Genomic DNA, 23,218 nt, shown 5'->3' with positions numbered 1-23,218 from the left:
TTTAAAATAAAACAAATACTCTTTTTTACTCTTTCCTTCTGACATTGACCTAGCTCTGAAAATTCCCATAAAAAATATTTCTGATGTTGTATTAGTACGAAGTGGGGTGTAAAACCTGCAGGGCAGTATTAAACACTTCAGAGGTTGGTGGTGGATCTTCTGTTAATGTGTTAAAGAGATGTGCATAGAGTCCATATTGTCACAGCTCAAAAACAAAACCAAAAGCAGTTAATATATTGCTAAATTTTTTAACCTCATAGCTTCAAATATGAATGCAATTCTTGGCTTGAAATGAAAATGTGACAATGTATTGTCTTTTATACTCCTAAAATTATAAGGATACAGTTATTAAGTATAAGTTTTATTTATAGTTCTCTAAACTACAGAGGACCATATATCTCTATTATTGAGCATATTTAGCTTAGTATGTTCTGTATTTTGAATGTGTAACAACTTTGAATTAACAATCATTGCTGTTCAGGGCAAATGTATGTGATTAATTTAAGACTTTTCATAGAATGCAGTATGTTGGATGCTTTAGTTTATGAAACTTTTGCATTTGTAGCACTCTTATCATTCCTTTGATCGGAAATGGGGACAGATTCAGAAGTGGCTGGTAGGCCAGGATTGCCTGCCCTGCATGTTGTGATCAGTTGCTGAAATATGCAGTCTCAAAGTAAAACATTGACTAATCGTTTGCCAAGTAGGAGTGTTTGTCATGTTTGAACCTAAAGGTCAGAGAGTGTCTCTTCTGCCTGTAGTGGACCAAGTGTGTGCTTGGAGTCCAGCCATTTCTGTTCTAGTTACAGCCTCACACTCATCTCATGAATGCTCCTGACCAAGAAAGATTGAGTAGATGAATGTGTTTTCTTTCTATGGGTTTGTTCTTCTGTCCCTCAGATTTGTCCCTCTACCCCTCTCATTCCTTCCACCGCCCTCCACCCCGCCTCTCCTTCCCTGTTCCCTTCTTCCTTTCTCTCTTTTTTTAAAAAAACTAAGTCAGCAGGGTTTTCATTGAGGGATGACCCAAGTCATTCTTTCATTTCCTCTGAAAATTACTTTTTTTGTTTTACCATCACTCCCAAATTTGTTAGCTACAAGAACAAACTGCAACCAGTAGAGTGTTAGTTACTGTGAATCATTCTTAAATTTGAACTTTTTTCAGTGTTGATAAGTCTCCCAGCTGCCTCCTATTGCAGGGGTTGTTAGCTTGGTATGTGAATAGGCATGGGGGATGGGGCATGAAGCCTTAAAATCTCAGGCAAGGATTTGAGTATATGTATGTTTTCATGTGAAATGCCCACAGGCATTTTTATCATCAGATTCTCAGAGGAGTCTGTGATCCTAAGAGGTTAAGAACCACTATCTAATTGTTGCTAAACAAGCAACTTTCATAAACAAATCCCTTCTAGAATAGCATTCTAAGGTATACCCAGAATGAAAATATTTATGACTGTATTGACCTACACATTTAAAACTTTATCATACTTCTCATTGTGATATTTTAGAAAAGAGAGAAAAAAGATGTTTGGTTGCTTAAAATTAAGCGAATCCTCATGTATGTGTTTGTTATTTTGGAGTGGAACCTGTCCTTTCTTGTTACTAAAGCTAGCTTAATGATTTTTATTTAGAGTGTCTTCTGCATGTAACTGGCTTAATATTACTGATGATGTCTTAAAAATGTTTGGTGTGAATATAAGAAATCGGTTTTATTTACAAAAATGGAAATATTAATTTCTTCTTTTAATTATGTATAATAGTTCTCAAATTAAATTGCCTAAGAGTTTAATGTCTTAGGGCAGACCGAAACATTAAATGAGAAGAAAAGTCTAAGTTAGAAGTTTAATATGTGATTCCTATGTTTAAAGGCCATGAAAATAAACATATTTTTTATCTCTGTGAAAGGTGTGCAGGTCAGGCAGTGAACATGCTAGATTTTCATGGAAGGGGGTTAGAGGCTTAAAATGCAGGTGGCAACTAACCCAAGTCTTCAGTAATAGGTAGGATTTGGACATGCAGGGAAGGTGGGGTTTAGTTTCGGATGGGAATAATTAACACTCTAACACCTTCTGACACTTGCTTTTACTGCTTTAAAACTGATTTTTCCTCTCACTTCTTACCTTATCCTTGTCTCTCTGGCTGCTTTCTGTCTATGAGCTTATAGTATAAGTTGGCATGTGATAGTCACAATATAAAATATAAATTACTAATAAATTTATAATGAAATAATGTATATACAAACAATTGGATTGTCAGTTATTAGAAGGGAGAATCTTCCTATATTAATAATTTCTCCTAATTTTATTACTTTTTTGTCTGGGGGTAGGCTGTTGGGATGTGAATAGGGAACCCAAGGGCGTGAGGCTCAGGAATGAAGCTATTGTTGAGTGCATATCTGTGTGCCAGCACTGTGCTCATGCTTTTTATATATGTGCTCGTTCCCCATTATAAGATAGGTACATTATCTCCATTTTATAGATAGGTGATAAAGGATTGGTGAAGTAAACAACTTGCTTCGTTGTGACAGACACAGAATTCTAAGGGATGAGAGGGTGCCCCATGTGCTAATAATGGAGCGGGAGGTAGAAGGACCAAGAAGAAAAGGGCCTATGTCTCTCCGGGCTTCCAATTGGTCTTAGGTTAGCCAGTGCTTCTGTTTATAAACTGGATGTCTGAAGCAGTGACGTGTTGGTGACCTGAAAGAGTAAATGCAGTTTCTCAAGTTTCCTAATTTAAAACTGAGGGAATGGCTGCAGCCTTGAATTAAGTATTTGTTGTCAGAGAAGATGGCCAGGTGTATTCACAGGGTTGTGGGCTTTTTTTTTTTTTTTTTAATAAAACCACTTCATCCTCACTCCAAGTGAACTTTTAAAAACAGAATATGGGGTTTCCCTGGTGGTGCAGTGGTTGGGAGTCCTCCTGCCGATGCAGGGGACACGGGTCTGTGCCCCGGTCCAGGAGGGTCCCACGTGCCACAGAGCGGCTGGGCCCATGAGCCACGGCCGCTGGGCCTGCACGTCCGGAGCTTGTGCTCCGCAACGGGAGAGCCCACGACAGTGAGATGCCCGCGTACCGCGAAAAAAAAAAAAAAAACAGAATATGTTTTATTTCCATTAATTTAACTTGAATGTATCAAAACATAATTTTCCAGAAAGCTTTAACGATAAATATCCATCTTTAAAGGCATTGTCCTGTTCGTTCAGCTTTGGATCCTTTAAACTAATAAGGAGACTCACAGGACAATGAAAATGTTTTGTTTTCCTGACGTGGAAGAGAGGGATACTCTGCCTTGTAATTGGTACCTAAGAACACAGTTTGCTGAATTTTTTTCTATTGGCTTTCTGATGCTAGTAATTCAAGAAAAGCCAATTGGCAGTTTCAATACTATCCCAGAAATACCTGCAAAAGGAAGCTTTTTTTTTTTTTCTTTTTTTGTATTCCAGAGGAGGAGAAAGCTCTGAGTAAAAACCGGGATACCTTGCCATTTTCTTCATGTTCTTTCTATGTAATCAGTCTGGATTTAGCCGGTATAGGTTCAATGGTCTGGTGAGTTAGAAGATATGAATGCTGATCCCAGCTTTCTGACTTTGTTGATTCCTAATCTTTTTGTGCTGCAGGGTTTTTTGTACTGTAAAATGAAGGGATCAGACTAGATGATCTTTTTTTTTTTTTTTTTTTGGTACGCGGGCCTTTCACTGTTGTGGCCTCTCCCATTGCGGAGCACAGGCTCCGGACGCGCAGGCTCAGCGGCCGTGGCTCACAGGCCCAGCCGCTCTGCCGCATGTGGGATCTTCCCGGACCCGGGCACGAACCCGTGTCCCCTGCATCGGCAGGCGGACTCTCAACCACTGCACCACCAGGGAAGCCCAGACTAGATGATCTTTAAGAATCCTCTAGCTGTTAAAAATAATTCTAGAGTTGGTGCTAGGGTCTTTTCTTTTATACAAGGGTTTCCTTCTGTTTCTTCCTATTTGCCACTGTGCAAAAGTATTCCAGGTAGAGGGAGTAATTTAAGACTACCTGAATACCTGCCTTTCTGTAGAAGAGTAGCGCTCCATGGCAGACTCTTATTAAAATGTGTGCTTTGAGTCTTTTTTGGTGTAATGAGAATTTGCTTTGAGCTTCCCTTACTGTTTGTATGGTTGCCACTAGCCATATGTGGATAATTAGATTTGGATTTAAATTGATTAAAGTAAAAAATTTCTCTCCTCAGTTGTACTTCTAGCAGTTCAAGTGCTCAGTAGCCACATGTGGCTAGTGGCTACCATACTAGACAGCACAAACATAGAGCATTTCCATTGTCACAGAAAGTTCTGTTGGATAGTGGTTGTTTAAGGGGTCGTTTATGACTATGGAATAAACTGTATTCTCTCAGTTTAAATTAACCAGCCTGTATGGGTTTACATTTTATTCTGTAGTTCTTCTGAACTCCTTTTAGGCCATTTTTTTCAAATGGGGCTAAAAAGAAAGCTGTGTAAATCTAGGGGTATATCAATACTTAATAAGATATTGTTATTTAGGATTATTTTTATAATAGGTATAATTAAGAATAAATATGAATTCATCTGTCTGCTGCATCTTTAATGGGCTGTGCTCTTTAGAGGCAGGTTTTTAATTTCTTTTTAATTAATTTTTTATTGGAGTAAAATTGCTTTACAATGTTGTGTTAGTTTCTGCTGTACAATTAAGTGAATCAGTTATATGTATACCTATATCCCCTCCCTCTTGGACCTCCCTCTCCCCCTTCCCCCACCCATCCTACCCATCTAGGTCGTTGCAGAGCACCAAGCTGAGCTCCCTGAGCTATACAGCAGGTTCCCACTAGCTATCTGTTTTACACATGGTAGTGTATTTATGTCAAACCTAATCTCCCAATTTGTCCCACCCTCCCCTTCCCCCACTGTGTCCACATGTCCGTTCTCTACGTCTGCATTTCTATTCCTGCCCTGCAAATAGGTTCATCTGTACGATTTTTCTAGATTCCATATATATGCATTAATGTACGATATTTGTTTTTCTCTTCCTGGCTTACTTCACTCTGCATGACAGACTCTAGGTCCATCCACATCTCTACAAATGACCCCGTTTCTTTCCTTTTTATGGCTGAGTAATATTCCATTGTACCACATCTTTATCCATTCATCTGTCAATGGACATTTAGGTTGCTTCCATGTCCTGGCTGTTGTAAATACTGTAGCAGTGAACACTGTGGTACATGTGTCCTTTTGAATTACGGTTTTCTCAGGGTATATCCCCAGTAGTGGGATTGCTGGGTAATGTGGTAGTTCTATTTTTAGTTTTTTAAGGAACTTCCATACTGTTCTCCATAGTGGCTGTATCAATTTACATTGGCACCAATAGTGCAAAAGGGTTTCCTTTTCTCCACACCCTCTCCAGCATTTATTGTTTGTAGATTTTTTGATGATGGCCATTCTGACTGATGTGAGGTGATACCTCATTGTAGTTTTGATTTGCATTTCTCTAATGCATTTCTCTAATTAATGATGTTGAGTATCTTTTCATGTGTAGAGGCGGGTTTTTTAGAGTGCTCTTGTGTAGTAGGTGGAATGAAAAGAAAGGGTAGAATAAAGATTGAGCATTAAACCATGTATGTCACCCTAGTACCCCAAATAATACTGGGAGGGGGCATGTAGAATTAACTTGCCTGTGTAGCACAAGACTCTTTATACTAACCAAGCTAACTAGCCTAGAACTGGTTACCACTTAATAAGCTGTACCTACTCTGCTGGGCTAACACACATGCTCCCCAAACTTTTGTGGTATATCACCTGATAATCAAAGAAAGGGAAGAAATTTTCTTGGCTCCTTACAGATTACATGTGTCTATTACATAACAAAAATGTGAATCGGTGATGAATTCCTAAAAATCAGAACACCATATTGGATATTGAATTATTGAATCATACTGGTGCTTATAAACCGACTTCTGAACAGATTTGATCAAATGCATCAATGTACACAGCACATGACAACCAAGAGTTTTTTGGACTTGTATTCAAAGATCATGACCAAAATAAAACATTAAATTGTGGTGTTTCAGTTGAATTACTGTTTCTGGATTTGAGATGAATGGTCAGGCATAGCCGTCTGCTCTGCCTGCATGATGATAGTGCCGTATCGTCATGGGGTGTTGAAGGATTGATGCATTTTGGAAAAAGCGGTGTTGATTAGCTATGAACTCAGCTGGACAGTTTTGTGTAGATTCTTTCTCAATGCAAATTACTTTAACACTTGGGACTTTGAAATTCTGATCAGAAGTTTCTTACACTTGATTAGGTTCTAGGGACTAGTCATTTAATTTCACGACTCTACTTAATGCTCCAGTGCTAATAGCTGAATATGGAAAAGTTTAGAATTACGTTTAATTAGTCAACTGTTTGGAGGTTTTTTGTTTTTTTTAACAATCTTCATAAGGCATAACTTTGAGTAACTTTATCAATTCTGAAATATTTATTCGTTTTCTTCTAATTTTAAGTAGTTTTTCATATTAACAACACACAGTCAGGGGCTATTTCATTTAGTTGTTCTCTTCTTTTCCAGTTAGAGTGGTAAAAGAAAAAGAAAAAACTTTTTTTGCGATGAGCACAAAATTATAACCCAAATCTTTTTAAAGCAACACATTGTCACCTTAAACCACATCTGTAATAAAATAAACATTTCTTCCTGCCTTGGGTAAACATCATAATGAAAAAATAGATCACAGTCTGCTTTTAATGCTGACCTCAATTTCTGTTTAAGTATACTTGCTTATTTTTATCTTGGTACATTGAACTCCCTTGGTCATATATAGAGTACCTTCTACAAGTGGTCAGATCTATCTATCTATCTATCCATAGATAGATAGATAGATATAGATAGACAGACAGACAGACAGATACATGATAGATACACACACACACTTGTTCAAATAAAAACACTGCCAAGATTATTTCTACTTTCTTTCCAACTGAGGGACATGGCAGCCCCAAACCCAGCTTTTGAGGCTGAGCTGTCCCTACCGCCTGCTGTGGGGAAGGTGCTGCTGTGCTCAGCTGTTCTGACCTACAGCCCTCAGCTGAGTGATTAACTCTCCATGTACTTTCTCCTTTCCCAGGATGAGTTGGAAAGGGCCAAGTATTCCCACCGGTCCAGTCATCATCGTCCTTCTCTGGTTTGTAATAACCTACAAACTTGCCTCTAATACTTTTCCTCATCAACTTGCCATAGTCACTCACACACCTTTACTATGTTTGTTTTTATTTTTATCAGGGAGTTGAGGATGCGTTGTCCATTCGAAGTCTTGGCAGTCACAGGGTTGGTATTTTAAGTTGTTTACACCCCCATAGCAAAGCTATCCCTTTGCCTTTTTTTTTTTTTTTTTGGTGGTACGCAGGCCTCTCACTGTTGTGGCCTCTCCCGTTGCGGAGCACAGGCTCCAGACGCGCAGGCTCAGCAGCCGTGGCTCACGGGCCCAGCCGCTCTGCGGCATGTGGGATCTTCCCAGACCAGGGCACGAACCCGTGTCCCCCGCATCGGCAGGCGGACTCTCAACCACTGCGCCACCAGGGAAGCCCCTGCCTTTCTTTAAAACACAGAAATACTGGCAAAGCTATTTCATTGGAAAATGATGCTTTCAAATTATTGCTGTAAGTAAATCAGTTCTAAAATCATGAATATTTTCATCTATTAACATATATATTCACTTTCTATAAAAGGACCTTTGATTTTGGAAAACCATCACAACATAATAAGGTTAATTTTATAGAATAACATCGGCATGGTTCTAGCTTTCAGATTTTTCCTACTTTCATATTTTTTAAAATGACAATTTATTAAATAAAATTTATTATTTTGGAGCTTGGGTGACTAATTATAGTTTTAGTCAGTGGGAAAATTGCGCTTCTGATTTTAAAAATGCCTGTCTTATCATACTTTTAGAAATTATCATGCTTCAACATTTTGATTAACATTTTGTAGTTTGTCTCAGGTTTTTAGCGTACGTCATTGTAAATCAAGATAAATGAGAAATCGCTCATCAAAGGCTTGCATATTGTGCCAGGAAATTGAGTCTCTTCTTAAAGAATTGTGCTTTAAACCTTAGAGCAATGCTTTTTTAATTTACACATTGATAATATTGTATATGTACTTACATCTAGATTTTTCATCAGTAAAATTTTCTTTCTTGCTAAGGTCTATATTTGTTAATTCTCCCCAGGTCTAGTTTTCTTCCTATCTTGTATAACGTATAAAAATACACTATATTAAACTGAGTGTGTTCTGGTATACTAATTATTGATGTGTTTGTGTTCTTAAATAGTCTTTTACTCTGGTTATATTTCTTATTGGTGAATGTAATCTACTGTCTTTTTAGAATAAGTTAGTAAACTAATTCTTGAATCATAAGTATTTTGGTTAATTATAAAAATTTAGATTTATAAGAATATTAAAAAGCCTTTATAGAAATCTAATCAGTAGTTTAAGAATGATTTTGCAGGGGAAATACTTTTTTTTGTTTGTTTGTTTTTGTTTTGTTTTATTTTTTTTTAACATCTTTATTGGAGTGTAATTGCTTTACAGTGGTGTGTTAGTTTCTGCTTTATAACAAAGTGAATCAGGGCTTCCCTGGTGGCGCAGTGGTTGAGAGTCCGCCTGCCGATGCAGGGGACACAGGTTCATGCCCCAGTCCAGGAAGATCCCACATGCCGCGGAGCGGCTGAGCCTGTGAGCCATGGCCGCTGAGCCTGCGCGTCCGGAACCTGTGCTCCGCAGCGGGAGAGGCCACAACAGTGAGAGGCCCGTGTACCTCAAAACAAACAAAAAAAACCCCAAAGTGAATCAGCTATACATAAACATATATCCCCTTATCTCCTCCCTCTTACATCTCCCTCCCACCCCTCTAGGTGGTTACAAAGCACCAAGCTGATCTTGCTGAGAAATACTTTAAGAAAAACTTGTCATGCTCCTCCCTGGAGATATTGTTTTTTTTCTCACAGGGAGTTAGTCAACAGAAGCTTAAAAGTTGAGCCTTAAGGGCTTTGAAAATAATCCCATCTTTCCTCTTTTCAAAAAAACGTATGAGTTTTCCCTTTACTTTTCATTGTAATGTTCATAGTGTGAAGTTTCACACAGTTTTTATCAAGCAAATTATTTGTAAATTTGTATGGAAAACTTGATTATATATTAGTTTAACCTAATGGTAAAACCATCCAAGTTCAACCTAATTTAGGGGCCTTTAAAACATCTGCAAACAAACAAAAAAGAAATCTGCAATTAAATAAATAAGGAATTGTTTATCCAGGGTGTCTATAAAGTAATGAGGTTGATTTTCATTTCATGGAAATTATATCATTAAATAAATTTAAGATATAACTAGAACTCTCACAGTATTTTATTTCATTATGGTAATTATGAAAATTTGCTGTTATGGGAAAAAGAGTAAAGCTCCTAATTAAAAAAATCAGTATGCAAACTTAAAGATTAACAAAAAATTTTACCCTGTAGAGGAGACTTTGGAACTTTACTGTGTGTGAGTGTACATTTAGCACATTTAAAATATTTAGACTTTCCTGGAAATGTCTGATTTGAAATGAAAGCTCACTGATAACATAGTTTAAAAGAAATGTAATTGAGATAAGAGTTTTTTTCTTTTTTCTCTTAACTAGATAATATTGGGAGTTCTAACTTTGCATCAGATTATTTGCTTTTTAAAGTAACTTTACCATCTACATTAAACTGAATAAATATGTAGACAACTTTTGTTCTCTGTAAAAATAATTGTGATGGTTTAAAACACTGACCTAAATTTTATTGGGATTTGCTATATTATTTGGGGGGGGTTGGTATTTCTCTGCCAGTTTTTTTTTTTTTTACTTATGAGCTGTATATTAAAATGTCTAAGACTTTTGGACCTTGTATTTGATATATGAACATTAGATATATGTACCTGGATATGAGGCAGATGTATTTATGGTTTTATGCCACATTCTTAGGACTTTGATCTTTCCTTTTGTCCAGTTAACTTTCAGGTACTGCTTTCTTGAAAGGTGTCCTGCCAGAAGCTATTTGGGCTGGAGATGGTAACAGTGTTATAGACATTCTCCATAAAAATAGAAAGAGCAAAGATAGTTCAAGACTGGATGGTAGGTTTGGGGAAGGAAGATTAAATCAAAGCCCTGAGTCTAGAACTGAAACAATCTGTTTCTTTAAAAAACATCTACCTTAAAAAAAAAAAATCTTACAAAGTGCTTGGTCACTGCTTTATACAGTGAAATACAAGAAGACTATAAGGAAGAGATCCAAAATTAGAAGATGAGGTGATCTTGAATCAGAGTGGTAGAGATACATTGCAGTTTTAATTGGTGGAGATTTTTACTGTTTTATCAGTTCCTATTTATATATCAGTTGCCTTAGTATAATTTTTATGAAGTTAATTTTAATATGCTTGCAATTTGTGTTTTGTCACTTACTCCTACACTGTTTAATTCCATGGAAGAACCCATCGAAGGACGTAATGGGGACACATTGGAGCAGAGCCAGTACACCCAAAAGGAAAGGCATCATGGTGTGTAGCCCAGAGAAATGTGCCGTGTTAGTATTGTGCGTTCACTGTTGACTCACAGAGTCCTGGGGGCTTGAGAAATAGGTCCATTCTAACAGAAATGAACACCTGCTGAACTTTGTTTCTACAACCTGTTTTCTGTACTTTTTAAAAATTTAATTTCCAAATGAAAAGTTTGAGGTAACTTTTTCTGAGTGTTAAAAGAAACATTTTTGGATAGATTATAATAGCAAGTTTGGAAACATTTTATTTAGCTAGAGCCCTTAATATTTTCAGTTCTCCCTCCTTTGATGAATCATTTGTTTTTAAATAACATAAATACCAACCGGCACATATTGGAGGATTCTTTTTGTTTACTCAGTTGTTCTAGTAGCAAGTGGGTTGTCCAAGTTATGGATTTTTTCTACCAGATTCAGCAATTTTTAAAACTACCTGAGGGAATTCCCTGGCGGTCCAGTGGTTAGGACTCCGCTCTTCCAATGCCAGGGCCTGGGTTCAATCCCTGGTTGGGGAATTAAGATCCCACAAGCGGTGTAGCATGGCCAAATAAATTAATTAATTAAACTATATGAGCTCTGCATTGTATTTTGGAAAAGGAAAATCAAAATAGGTCAATTTCAGTTCAACTTGTTAAATCTTAAGCTTTTGCAAAAGGCCATTCGTGTTACAGGGAGGATGAGAAGAACTAATAAGACATGACTGATCCCGTCAATGAACTTATCTGGTTGGGAGAATGGAATAGTTTATATGCAAGAATGTGTGACTTGAGAAATACATGTTTTGGTCATGGGGTTTTTTTTAAACAAAAAAGATATTTTGTTAACTGAGAAAAGACGTTAAGTGAAACTTCCATAGAGAAGGAACTTTATTTTCAGTGAAATGTTATTCACCACAGTGACATTTTACCATTACACATCATTTACCACCAAAGGCACACCCTTAGGCATTTTAGAAAATTCTGGATAAACAAGATTTTTTTTACACATGTAATAACACTCTTTATATTCTGTTTTCAAGATAATATAAGAAAAGCATGCAAATGCAGATATTTTGCTCCAGCACTTTCTAGTATTTATTGCAATATCATTTTCACTGAATTTACACTGGTGGTAAAATTATACCACTTAGCCTTATACTTATGAAGTATATTTTCGGGGGGTCCTGCAATATCTTTTGTACATGACCGTCTCATTGGGCATGAAGGGAAGGCCTTTGTTCTATCTGAACTATTATTTTAGTGCTTTATTAGAACTACACTATATAATTTGATCTTCTAGTGTATTTTAAGCTTTTTAAAATTGCGACCTCTATAAAAGGAATGCATTTTACACCAAAATCCAGTATACATATGCAGACATATGCCTGTGTGTTTGTATGTATATAAGTATATAAAATATATTATAGAAACAGAAGTTTCACAAAATAATATTTACTCTTACTGTACATGATAAACTCTAGTATTTTCTCTTCTATTTTATTTTTTTTTAATGCTGGTTGAACCCATAAATTGATTTTATGAACTACTAATGAGTTGCAGTCCACACTTAGGAAAACATTACTTTAGATCAGGTTCTTGAATAGTGTTCCCTAGAATCCTAAATGGGTATAAAAGTTGCCAAAGAAAGATATTTTTACCAAACTACCTGAGGAACTTGTTTATTGCTTTTGTTTTATGCATTGTTTTATTGTTTTGTACATTGCTCTTCTGGGTCAGATTGCTTAAAAAAATCTGAGCTAGAATGCTTAAAAAGTAAAGTTAGGAAACCACAAATCTGAGTAGTTAGTTACTATTTAGTTCAGTTTCTTGGATTTGAAATGTGGTGTTACACATATTATTTTTGTAAAGACCCTACGTGAAATGTGGTTTTTCTGGTCTTGTCATAAATGTATGTAATCCACACTTTACTCTGGCCAAGTTTCTAGTTTTGTTCACTGTTTTTCATAGAGAAAGTTCTTGAGGAAGGAAGTTTTTCAGGTGTGTGCACAAGCAGATATAAGAGAACTCTCCCCCTTTTGATGCCGCAATTGTTTTTTTGCTTGTTTGGTTTTTGTTTTTTTTGTAAGCTTTATTATACTAGTTATGTGATCCTGCTTCATTGCCTCTCCATGCCTTGCTTTTGCCATGTTTCAAATAATGGAAAACGATGGTGACAGACACAATAAGAAAAAGTAAAACATCTTTTGACTTCAGAATGCTTAATTCCTGCATTTAAAGGCTTCCTTGGGTGTTTTGTGCTATAGTGTACTGGGATGAATCATCTCACCATTACTGATTATAAATTCTGTTTCTGAAAGAGAACATGCAGTTTTTGCTGTAAGTATAGTTTAGCAATAACCTATACTAGGAAAGAATGAGGGGGAAGAATATTCTTTAATTCAAATGTCACAGCCTTTGTGTTTAATAATTTTGGGCTTTTAAAATACTGCTGGATTTTTAATAATTTTATGAATGTTACTTTTTCCCCTCCTTATATTTCTGATTTTGGAAATACAACCAACTTTCACCTTTTCCTGAAATCCAGTATGATGCTTTCAAGGATACATCGTCAAGACTTTCATCATTAGTATGTAGTGCATAACTTCATGTTAAATGTAGAGTTTTACTTTATAAACACCTGATGATGCTAATCATAGATTATGACTTTTTCATAGGTTTGTTATGATGTTTGGGGGAAATGTATGACTAACAAAGCAAAATCTAGTGTTGTGCAATTGTGGCATAATTTAGCACTTGAATAACTTTGTCTTTTAGAATATCAGGATCAGATAAAAATTATTTGCTTCCCTATTCAGGACTAAGATTGGCAGTAGTATCTTTTCTTAAAATAATGAGCCACCCAGCTGACACATACTCATTGACCTGGAAGACATGTTTCCAGCAGTGTTTTTATACATACTGAACTAAGGCAGCACAGGCCCTACTGTGTTTCATGTTCTGTGTCACAAGCCAGCAGGTGTGAAAGCATCCAGCAGTGACAGATGACAACTGAAGCATCAGTTACATCCACTCATTTTTTGCTTGATTTGGTTTTTTTATGGTATGTCATTTTGGCCAAGGAAGTTTAGTTATCGCATGTTTTTCTTGGGTTAATATGTCAATAGATTGCCTGAGTTGCTAGACTATATCAGCAGCTCTTAAATGTTCAGGGTAATATATAAAAGGAAAGATATGCATATTCTAAAAAGAAAAATGAGTGTATAATTACTGATTCAGGATCTAGCTGTGCATGTTTCAGATGATTTGCGTAGAGCAGACTGTTAATAGCTAGGACCCTTCTAGCTGCACCTCCTCATTACAGGCCAACGGTGCATACCTAGATTGGACTTCTTGTCTACCAATGGACCAGTTTAGTAGTATTGCTGTCCTCTATCCCCTCACATACACTTGGCTCTGTACTCCTAGGAGAAATTATGTGTTGAGACGGTGCTATCTTCAAAGGACTCAGATGTCAGATTATTGTCTAACGATGCTGCTGCTACTCGAGAAAATCCATACATACCATGTTGGCTGCTTTCCTCTGAGCAGCACATGCTGTGGGACCACTAACTTGGGTTAAGAGGACTGACTGTCTTGGGCAGTACAATGTTATGTTTTCTGTTCTCAATCTTGTTTTGATTGATGAACGGGATTGCTTTTTGGCCTTTAGGTAAGGAGGACTGTGGAAGGAAGTAGACTCTCTTGTCACTCATACCTTTTTAAAGAAGATAGTCCCATGGGCAGGGGCTCAAATGAGGTGTGGGGTGAGGGTCCCCACAAATATCCTGCCTGGCTCTGAGTCCTAATTAAGTTTTTAGTTGACTAGACACTGAGCTGGATGGCACAGGGGAGGTGAGGGGGAATGCAGGTGTGTAGAGAGGCTGTGTGTCTTAGCCAGTCAAGGGCAGTGAATCGTTTACTAACAGGTGGGAAATAGAGTGCCTGTAGGTTACTCTGTCTCAGGTGGATCGTTCTGTGTATGATTTTAAGGTGAATTTATTAAATTATTTTTAAACTTCACTATATGATCCTTGTATTCAATATTTACTTCCAGAATCATTCTGACAGTCACTCTGATGGAATGAAGAAGAGATCTTCTGGTTCTCATAAAGACCCACTGGTTAGTTCTGTTGTGTCTCATATCACAGTATTTTGTGTGGCTGTAAAATTCACTGATTACTTTTACAGAACTGAAGAACTACGACTGCACTGGTGTGCTCTTAAGGCATTATTGAAACTTGATAATATACTGAAACATGACTTACCAGAACTTATTTAAAAATAATTTTGTTTTCATTTACAAGATTTAATATCAAGTTAATATATCTAACCCTAGTGGCTAGCATTAGGAAAGTGTCCCACGAAGTTCATTAACAATGTATTTTCATGTATGAACTGTCCTTTGGAGGACTATACCTTAAGAATAGGCTTAGTGAGATTCTTATACCTATTTTAGAAATTTGAATTGATTTAGTTGTGGTATTATAAGTAGTACCAAAGTCACATATAGGTTTCATTCTGAATGATTGTTTTTATAGATTTTATAATTTTGGGAACTTGAAATTAATTTTCTGGTAGAAACAATAAAGTACACAATGGCAGAGTTCCCATGCTGTCTTGCAGAAGACTCTTCAACCAATAACGTAATTAAACTATGGAACTAATAGTGCTCTCCATTCCAGCAGACCTTGCTAAACATTTCTGTGGAGGAAAAAATGTCTAGAATGCCCATTTGGGGTGCTAGGAACACCTCTTTCCTGTCAGGTTGCTACAGCACTGGCAGAGGAAGTACAGTCCTAAGCTCCCTGCTAACTCAAGGTTCCCATGGGCAGGGTTCTGACCATTGGTGGGGTGGAGAGAGGGTTGGGAGGCTTTGGCTGGTAGCAGTGAGGAAGGGGGAGAGAATGAAATGGAGAGGATATTAGTGAGATGCCCTGGTGGGGGCAGTGTTGGGAGCTCTGGGGAGAGGTGAGTCCTGGTGCCTCGGGCAGGGCCAGGAGTTTTGAAAAAATAACTTTAATGATTTCTGTGGCATTGTTAAATAGATTATAAAAGGTAATTATTCATTCATCCTGGGTTTTTCAAGGACATTCCTAAGTATGACATGAGAATAAATCATTTATTATTTCCATTCCATTTTGTCTGAGAGTTTATACTCTTGTTTTTAAAGTAAAAAAAAAAAATTAGCAATGACTTGGTTTGAAAATAGTTAATATTTTAATATTAATATTTTTTAAATATTAATCTTTTTTGAGAGACCTGAAATAGTTGTTATTTTCACTTTCACCTAATACGATTCAATGCTTTAAAATCATTGTTTTGGAGCAGAAGGGTTTTGGCAATATCCGATTTTGCCTCTATGTTTTTAGGTTAACAGCATTTAACCTAAGAAAAATGTGTTTAATTTTGCTTTTTGCAGAGTGGCCTCTACTTTGACCAGAGAAACTATAGCAGTCTTAGACATAGCAAACCCACTTCTGCCTACTATACTCGGGTTTGTCACAAGTTTTTTGGCTTCGTGTGTTTTATCCAACTTTAACACATTTCTAATCCCCTGTTGCATTTTGACTAGTTAGAACTAATCTGTGAATGGCTGTGTATATACTAGTTTGTGGTAACTGAATTCACATAGTCTGTGTGAGTGTATCTTTAAATAATGGGAACTATTGAATCACCATATTTAAAATGAGTACCATTTTTTTCCAGTTTTTTTAATGAAAAATATTTAACATATAAAAAAAGTTCAAAGAATTTTATAGTAGCCACCTGCGTACCTACCACTCAGATTCTACAATTGATATTTTACTATATTTCCTTTATCATGTAATTATCTGTCCAGCTGTCCCTCTATCCATCCATCAGTCCATCTTTTTGGGGGGATGCATTTCAAAATAAGTTGTAGGCATCAGTACATATCACAGTGTATGCCCTTTTATTAAAAATATACATGTGAAAATTTAAACTGTACGTGGGATGAGAAGAATGTAATTATATTTAATGTTAGAATCTCTTGTTTTTACAAGGCATTTGGCACATCATACATTTAAAACACATGTTTAAATATATAGCGCATAGTGCATTTGAAATAATTCAGTTGTCAAAACATAACTTAGATATTTATGTATCTTATTTTCCATGTCTGATTGGGCTTGGTGAAAAAAACTGAAAATTGTGTCTTGAGATGACATCAGGAAAAAGATTTAATTCCTTTTTTAAAAATGCTGTGCCTTGTTAGTGTGTGGATTCATTGTGACCAGTACAATTTATCTAATTAAAGTAAGGCACTTGGTCCATGGCTTGTTGTGAAATACACGTTTTCTAATCTATTTGGGAGAGTGTTTATAGCAATAACTCAGAGCTCATTTACCTGGTTCCCCAATAATCAGGATAAGCCCATTAGATGTCGCAGGAGCTGCTGGGGACTGGGATGTGGACACTGTTTGCCACACTCCCTGTGCCATGGCCCTCTTTTCCTGAGTGTTTTCTTATGTGCCCATCCCATCTCCTAACACTAATGTTCAAAGACCAATAGGACTTACCCATTTATAGGAAACTATTCCGAGTGTTTTTCTTTCTTATCCCTTAAAATTGGTATTCAAAGAGATTTCTAATGATTAAGTTTTTCTCACATTGTGTGTCACTTAACTGCCTTAAACACTCAAGAATTACTAATGAATTATGGAGTATAAAATAAATTTGTCTTCTACTTGCATGATGGTGAGGCTGATTCTCCTTTTCTTTTTTCCTTTTTTTTTGCTTGTTTTGTTTTGTTTCTTATCAGTCTTCTTCCCTATACAGTGACCCTCTGGCAACATCTAAGAGCTACAGGGTTAGTACTTCCTGGGGAGTATGGTGCCTTCGTAGCTATCAGTTGCTTTTCTTTGGGTTAAATCATGTGCTTTCTCCATAGGCCTCCCCTACTGCAAATTCTGGTCTTCTGAGAAGTGCCAGTCTGGTGTGTATTTTCCTCTTCCAACGTGTGTACTCCTGGTGGGGCCATTGTCATGGTGCTGACTCTGGCTTGCCATCTTTCCTCCAGAATAGTCAAGGACACATGGCTTTAATGCTATGTGTACTGCAGACTGTGCTGCCTGTGCTTAAAATACAAAACTTTTGAGGAGCAAAAATGAGCATATCATAGCGGTAGATACTGCTTGGCTGTTGGTAGGCCCTTGCTTAGAATTGGCTTCCTGTAGAGGAGGTAGACTTGCATGGGTTGCACTACACTTGCATACTTTTGTGAGATGGCTGCCCATGCATGGGGTGTCATATTTTGGGGGGGAACAGCTGTGGCCTTGGCCATGTTAATACTAGACTCTAATGGAGCCAGCTGACTAGAAAGACAAAACAGTAGCTCTGTGTAATGTGCGAGTTGGAATTGGTTGCTTTCAAGCTGTTGTTTGTTGTCTTGTGGCCTGTTCTAGTGGACTGGGAACCTGAGGCTTTGTACTTAATTTTATCGTAACAGTGGGCAATATGCTTTCTGTACCTCACTTTCTTTTCTGTACCTTACTTTCTTTTCTGTTCTATTTCCTCTTTTGAGAGAATAAAGTCGTAAATGTTCTCCTAATTTCATAACGTGATGATGAAAGGCAGTGCTGTAACCAGTGGTGCTTTTTAAATGAAGTGTGAGTTTGAAGTTTTAATGAGGCTAACGCAGGAATTTATGCATACATAAATGAGTGTTACCACCTCAGGAGGCTGTACACGTTAACACCATTCTTCAAAACTTTTGGAACTAGGTACTGCAAAGAAGTTATGTCATTTTCAAAATAACTTTGATGCTGAATAGATAAATGGCATTTCCTTTGTTCTTTAGGCGTCGTTGTATGATGGTGGATTATATAACCCTTATGGTTCTCGAACTGTAAGTCTAAGCAGGTGGAGGTGGTGAGGAGGGTGGTGTGTAGGTGGGCACAGTTTACTTACAGAGTCATTTAATCTGACCTATAATTACTCTACAAGCTGTGATCCATCAGCTTGCCAGTGGTGGCTCTCACCCAAGCTGCGAGAAGGCACCTGCTGGAAACTGTGGCTTAAAGCATGAAGGCAATACAAGTAGAGAAACCTCTTTTCTGGCTCATTAGTTCCTTAGGAAGAGGCTGGGAACAGCGCTTCTCAGGGCCTTTCTTCTCCCTCCTGCCATGGGCTGCTGGATGGTGAGGGTGGTGGGAGTGAAGAAGAGTTCAGGCCGGGGAGGAACAGTTATCTTCACCTGAGAGCCAGGGGCGAGTTAGGTCCAGGGGCACTGATGTATTCCCAGCAGGAGAAGGAGCTGATCGTTAATTGTAAAACCTTTCTTCTTGGAAACTTTATAGCCATCTGAATACAGTTTTCACTCATCAAGAACAAGTTCAGCCCGAAGCAGTCCTGTGGTGAGCTGTCTAGTCTCTTTGCATGCTTTATAAACACTTTTGATTGTTTCATTAATCTGTACTCACCATTCAGAATATTGAGGATGTGGTGTGTTTCACTCTATTGTGCATGGATTATCATTTTGCTTCAGTACACAAACTCAAGAACTAATTTGTCCTAACGGGTGGTTTCTGTATGAACGTGACTTAAGCACGTAATTTCTTAAATGAGTCTGGAACCAGTGCCATTAGAATTTTTAAAAAATTTATATATAACTGTCATTTGTGTGGAAATTCTTGTCTTCTCAGTGGTGATAATTTAGACTATGAGTTGGTTGCCCTATCCTTTTCCTTCCTCCTTTTCATGTCTACTTCCTACATTGAACCATTTCACTTGCTTACCAGCCTGTCAATCAGTGGAGTGGGAGGAGAAGAAATCAAATAAGTCAGCTTTTAAAAATTGCTCCAGGGCTTCCCTGGTGGCGCAGTGGTTGGGAGTCCGCCTGCCGATGCAGGGGACACGGGTTCGTGCCCCGGTCCGGGAGGATCCCGCATGCCACGAAGCGGTTGGGCCCGTGAGCCATGGCCGCTGAGCCTGCGCGTCCAGAGCCTGTGCTCCGCAATGGGGGAGGCCGCAGCGGTGAGAGGCCTGCGTACCGCAAAAAAAAAAAAAAAATTGCTACAGAAAACTGGGACACTTCTAATCACCCAGTCTTTCTGGAGTATTAAAACTTCTTTTAGGGCTTCCCTGATCGCGCAGTGGTTGAGAGTCCGCCTGCCGATGCAGGGGACACGGGTTCGTGCCCCAGTCCGGGAAGATCCCACATGCCGCGGAGCGGCTGGGCCCGTGAGCTATGGCCGCTGAGCCTGCGCGTCTGGAGCCTGTGCTCCGCAACGGGAGAGGCCACAACAGTGAGAGGCCCGCAAACTTTTTTAAAAATTTATAAATGTAATATTAGCTTAAGGAAAGTACAAAATAAAAGTTCTCTGACCCTTTCCTCCTATATCCATTCCCCAAATGCAACCTCTGTTCTTGTATATCCTTTCAGAGATATTTCATGTATATATGAGTGTCCTTTATTTGAACAGTATGTAAATGACTTGTATACATACTGCTCTTCAACTTGTTTTCTTTACTCAAAGTATCTTTTCAAATCAGTATATAAAGATCTATTTCATTTTTTTGTCAGTCTTTTTTTTTTTTCATTCTTTTTTTGACATTTAAAAGATTTAAAAAAGTAAACCATGTCCGTTACTGTTTCCACTGAGTGCCTCTTGGAGATAGGTTTATGTCAGCACATTTTTTTTTAATGGCAATGGATCATTCCATTAGTGCCTGGGCTGTAAATTTGAAAAATTGCTCCTGTTTTGATGGACATTTAGGTTGTCAGAGTTTTGCTACTACATACACTTGTACAATGAACATGCTTATGCAGGTATATTTTTGTGGACTTGTATGAGTAGATCTGCATTGCTAATTATGAAAATTGCTAATTTGCTAATTATGAAATGATGGGAATTGCTAATTGCTAATTATGAAATGATGGGAATCAGAGTATTTACATTTAAATTATGCTATATATTGCCATATTACCCACCAAAAAACTCTAATAATTAACATTTTCAATAACAAATGATGACTTTAGGAACTACCTTGTTATTCTTGACGTGTCAAAATTGGAGAAATTATTAAGCAGTTTCTTAATGGTCAACATAGGTTACTTTGTGGAGTGGAATAGGTGAGATATATGGACTTTCTTCTACATATATGTTTGGCTCATTTCTTCTGCCATTTCCAAGTGGCACTTATCAAGAATTCTACTCTAATAGCTAACAAAAAGTTATTACACGGATGTTTAAGGAGATAAAAGTTATTACAGGTATGTTTTCACATAAGGAGGAAGTTTACTTTTAACCCACCGGGTAATAAAATTCCACTTGGCAGTTCTTGGGCCTGGTAGCATTTTTAGTGTCCCAACTGTGATGGTCCCTTGCAAACAAAATTATGGTAATATTTTCAGTCAAGTGTAGAATCTTGTCCGTGTGTGCTGGCTAAATGCTCTTTCATTTGCAAGGGGGCTCAGAGGTATTATCCCAGTGATGCCAGAATGGTTTCTTAGTGATGTCAGAATGGAGGCAACCTACATATATTGAAGATGAGTCTTCCACTGCTGGTGAAAGAGGAAGAAAACTGTGTGGTGATATTAGAAATATCTCCACCTGCTGCATAGGAATGAATAAAGGACAGTAAGAATCATCATTTCAGTGTCCTTGCCGGTAGGAAATTCTGTCTTTGACTTATATTATTTCACTTAAGAAGATTCTTTTATTTTCTCTCCCAAACTAAAACATTAAATGTATTTATTGACTCCTGATAGGACCCCAAAGAGCCTAGAGGTTTAAAAAGCATGAAGTCCCTGGCTGGTTTTGGCCAGTAGAGTCATGCCCCCCACTTTTCGTTCATTTAACTTAAATAAAAGATGAAGTACTATTTTATTCTTTGTGCTTTTTGGAAATATCTTTTGGTTTTTAATGATCGTTCATTATGCCTTGAAACAGCTTTTTGGTTTAATGGTGCACAATAGATGGTGCTAATTATTATGCTCATGGAGAGTGTTTGTGTGCTTCCCAAAGCCTTACCTCATGTGCCTTCAGTCAGGGAAGACCTGTAGTGAAATTGCATCTTTTTCATTATCTGCTTTTAATATCTATAGTTTATCGACGATGACACTGCAAGCATTGCTTCTTCTGGTCGTGCCAGCCGTGGGCGAAGGGAGAGTGTGGTGAGCGTGATTTGCATGCAAACACATACGATGAGTTTTAAAATTGCAACACTGTGTGATCATGTGAAATCTGTTGGAAAATGAAATTTGCACTTGACAAAATGAGTGTTTTCTTCAAATTCAGTTTATATGAATAATTTGCCTTCAGAAATGTATTCCTGAGAATACATTTTCTTAGTGGGCTATGTAAGCTTTCGTAGTGACACCTCTTATGTGCTAGTCATTGTGTACTTGACAGATTTTCACTTTTAATTTTTTGTTGCTATTTTATGCACGTGCATGTACGTGCACAATTCACCAAAACCAAAAAATTTCTCAAGCAGAATTAATGCCTCCACATTGTTTAAAACTCATTACTATGGATTAGAAATCATGCTGCCATTAATTAGTTGTTTTCTTCGCTGTGTATTTAAATTTAACCATAGTTTATACATCTTTTAAGGCCCATGAATACTTTGAGTTGCTGATGGCAAAATTTAAAAATTTTGGTCTTAGAATTCAACTAGAGTTACAATTATAGAGGTAACAAATAGCTATGTTAGAATACAAATTATATAATTTCAGGTTATTCTTTTGATGAAGCAAGAAATTTTACAGAGGGCTGATGACATTTTTGCTATACTTAAAAATTGATTCAAAAATTACATTGGTGAGGATGGTGTGTCAGCTTAGAGCTAAAACAAAAGAGCCCAATAAGTAAGAGGCTATAATTCCTTTAAGAAAATAGAAGGTCATTTAATACAAGTCATGTTTTGTGAAAGATTGTAAACACAAAGTTTTCATAGAAAAGGGGAACAGCAAGAGTTTGTGAGCTTTGTTGCCAGAAATCCAGTGATCTAATTAAGACAGTTGTGGTCCATTGGCAAGCCAGTTAATGCTCATACTCAGAGCTGCAGGAGAAACAACAGTCCATGACACCTGAAAGTACCCCAGAAAGTGATGGAGTGGAAAGGTCAGGGGCTCTGAAATGATGATGCCTGGGCTTGAACCATTTCTCCAACCTGTTAGTTGTGTTAATGGCAATTTCTTTATTTGTACAATGGGCATGTAATGACTATCTTTGTAGGTAGGCTTAATATTATGGATTAAATGAATTACTATATAGAAAATAGCTATCAAAATTCTGAGATAGTGGGTACCGTTATATTATTATATGTAAATCTAAGTTGTATTATTGTGAACAAGAATACTATTGCTTGATTATCTCAGCTCTTAGCAAAACTTCATATTTGTAAGCCTTAAGGAAGGCATCTCTGTGGATGGGCTTCCAGATTCCTTTCTGGAAGAGAAGAGTTTTTGAGCAAGGGAATCAGACAGAGCTGAGGTAAAGAACAGCTGATGAGTGAGGTAAAAAATATTCATTATTTATTAATTCAACAAATGTGTATGGAGGGAGTACCTGTTATATGTGAGGGACCATGTTAAGTGCTGGGAATAATGTGGTAAGCCACATAGACCAGATTTCTGACTTCATGGAGCTTATATCCTGGTGAAAGAAATAGAAAATAAACTGATAAAGATAGGAACAAAAAAGAGAAAGTAAACC

General features: G+C 37.4%; 1 protein-coding gene across 18 annotated transcripts in view; it reads left to right on the top strand.

Annotated features, from left to right (window-relative positions):
- The window catches only part of LRRFIP2 (LRR binding FLII interacting protein 2), a 119,533-nt gene that overhangs the window by 39,574 nt on the left and 56,741 nt on the right, over window positions 1-23,218 (top strand). For 5 of the 18 annotated variants that reach the window (XR_009542894.1, XM_060162379.1, XM_060162386.1 and 2 more), the window contains 12 exons: window positions 566-616; window positions 7,115-7,171; window positions 7,270-7,314; window positions 10,493-10,557; window positions 13,080-13,122; window positions 14,590-14,655; window positions 15,955-16,029; window positions 17,317-17,364; window positions 17,446-17,490; window positions 18,355-18,402; window positions 18,854-18,910; window positions 21,604-21,672. The exons of 6 other annotated variants lie outside the window; for them this stretch is intronic. Coding sequence is in view for 11 of the 12 variants with exons in the window: in XM_060162379.1 (XP_060018362.1) it covers window positions 566-616; window positions 7,115-7,171; window positions 7,270-7,314; window positions 10,493-10,557; window positions 13,080-13,122; window positions 14,590-14,655; window positions 15,955-16,029; window positions 17,317-17,364; window positions 17,446-17,490; window positions 18,355-18,402; window positions 18,854-18,910; window positions 21,604-21,672 (669 nt within the window). In the remaining variant the exon portion in view is untranslated. 7 more of the 18 variants (XM_060162384.1, XM_060162382.1, XM_060162387.1 and 4 more) reach the window with 6 other exon arrangements.

The sequence above is a fragment of the Lagenorhynchus albirostris genome, chromosome 10 (genome assembly GCF_949774975.1).
Source record: "Lagenorhynchus albirostris chromosome 10, mLagAlb1.1, whole genome shotgun sequence".
Taxonomy (NCBI): Eukaryota; Metazoa; Chordata; class Mammalia; order Artiodactyla; family Delphinidae; genus Lagenorhynchus; species Lagenorhynchus albirostris.
This window is presented reverse-complemented; position numbering and strand designations above follow the sequence as displayed.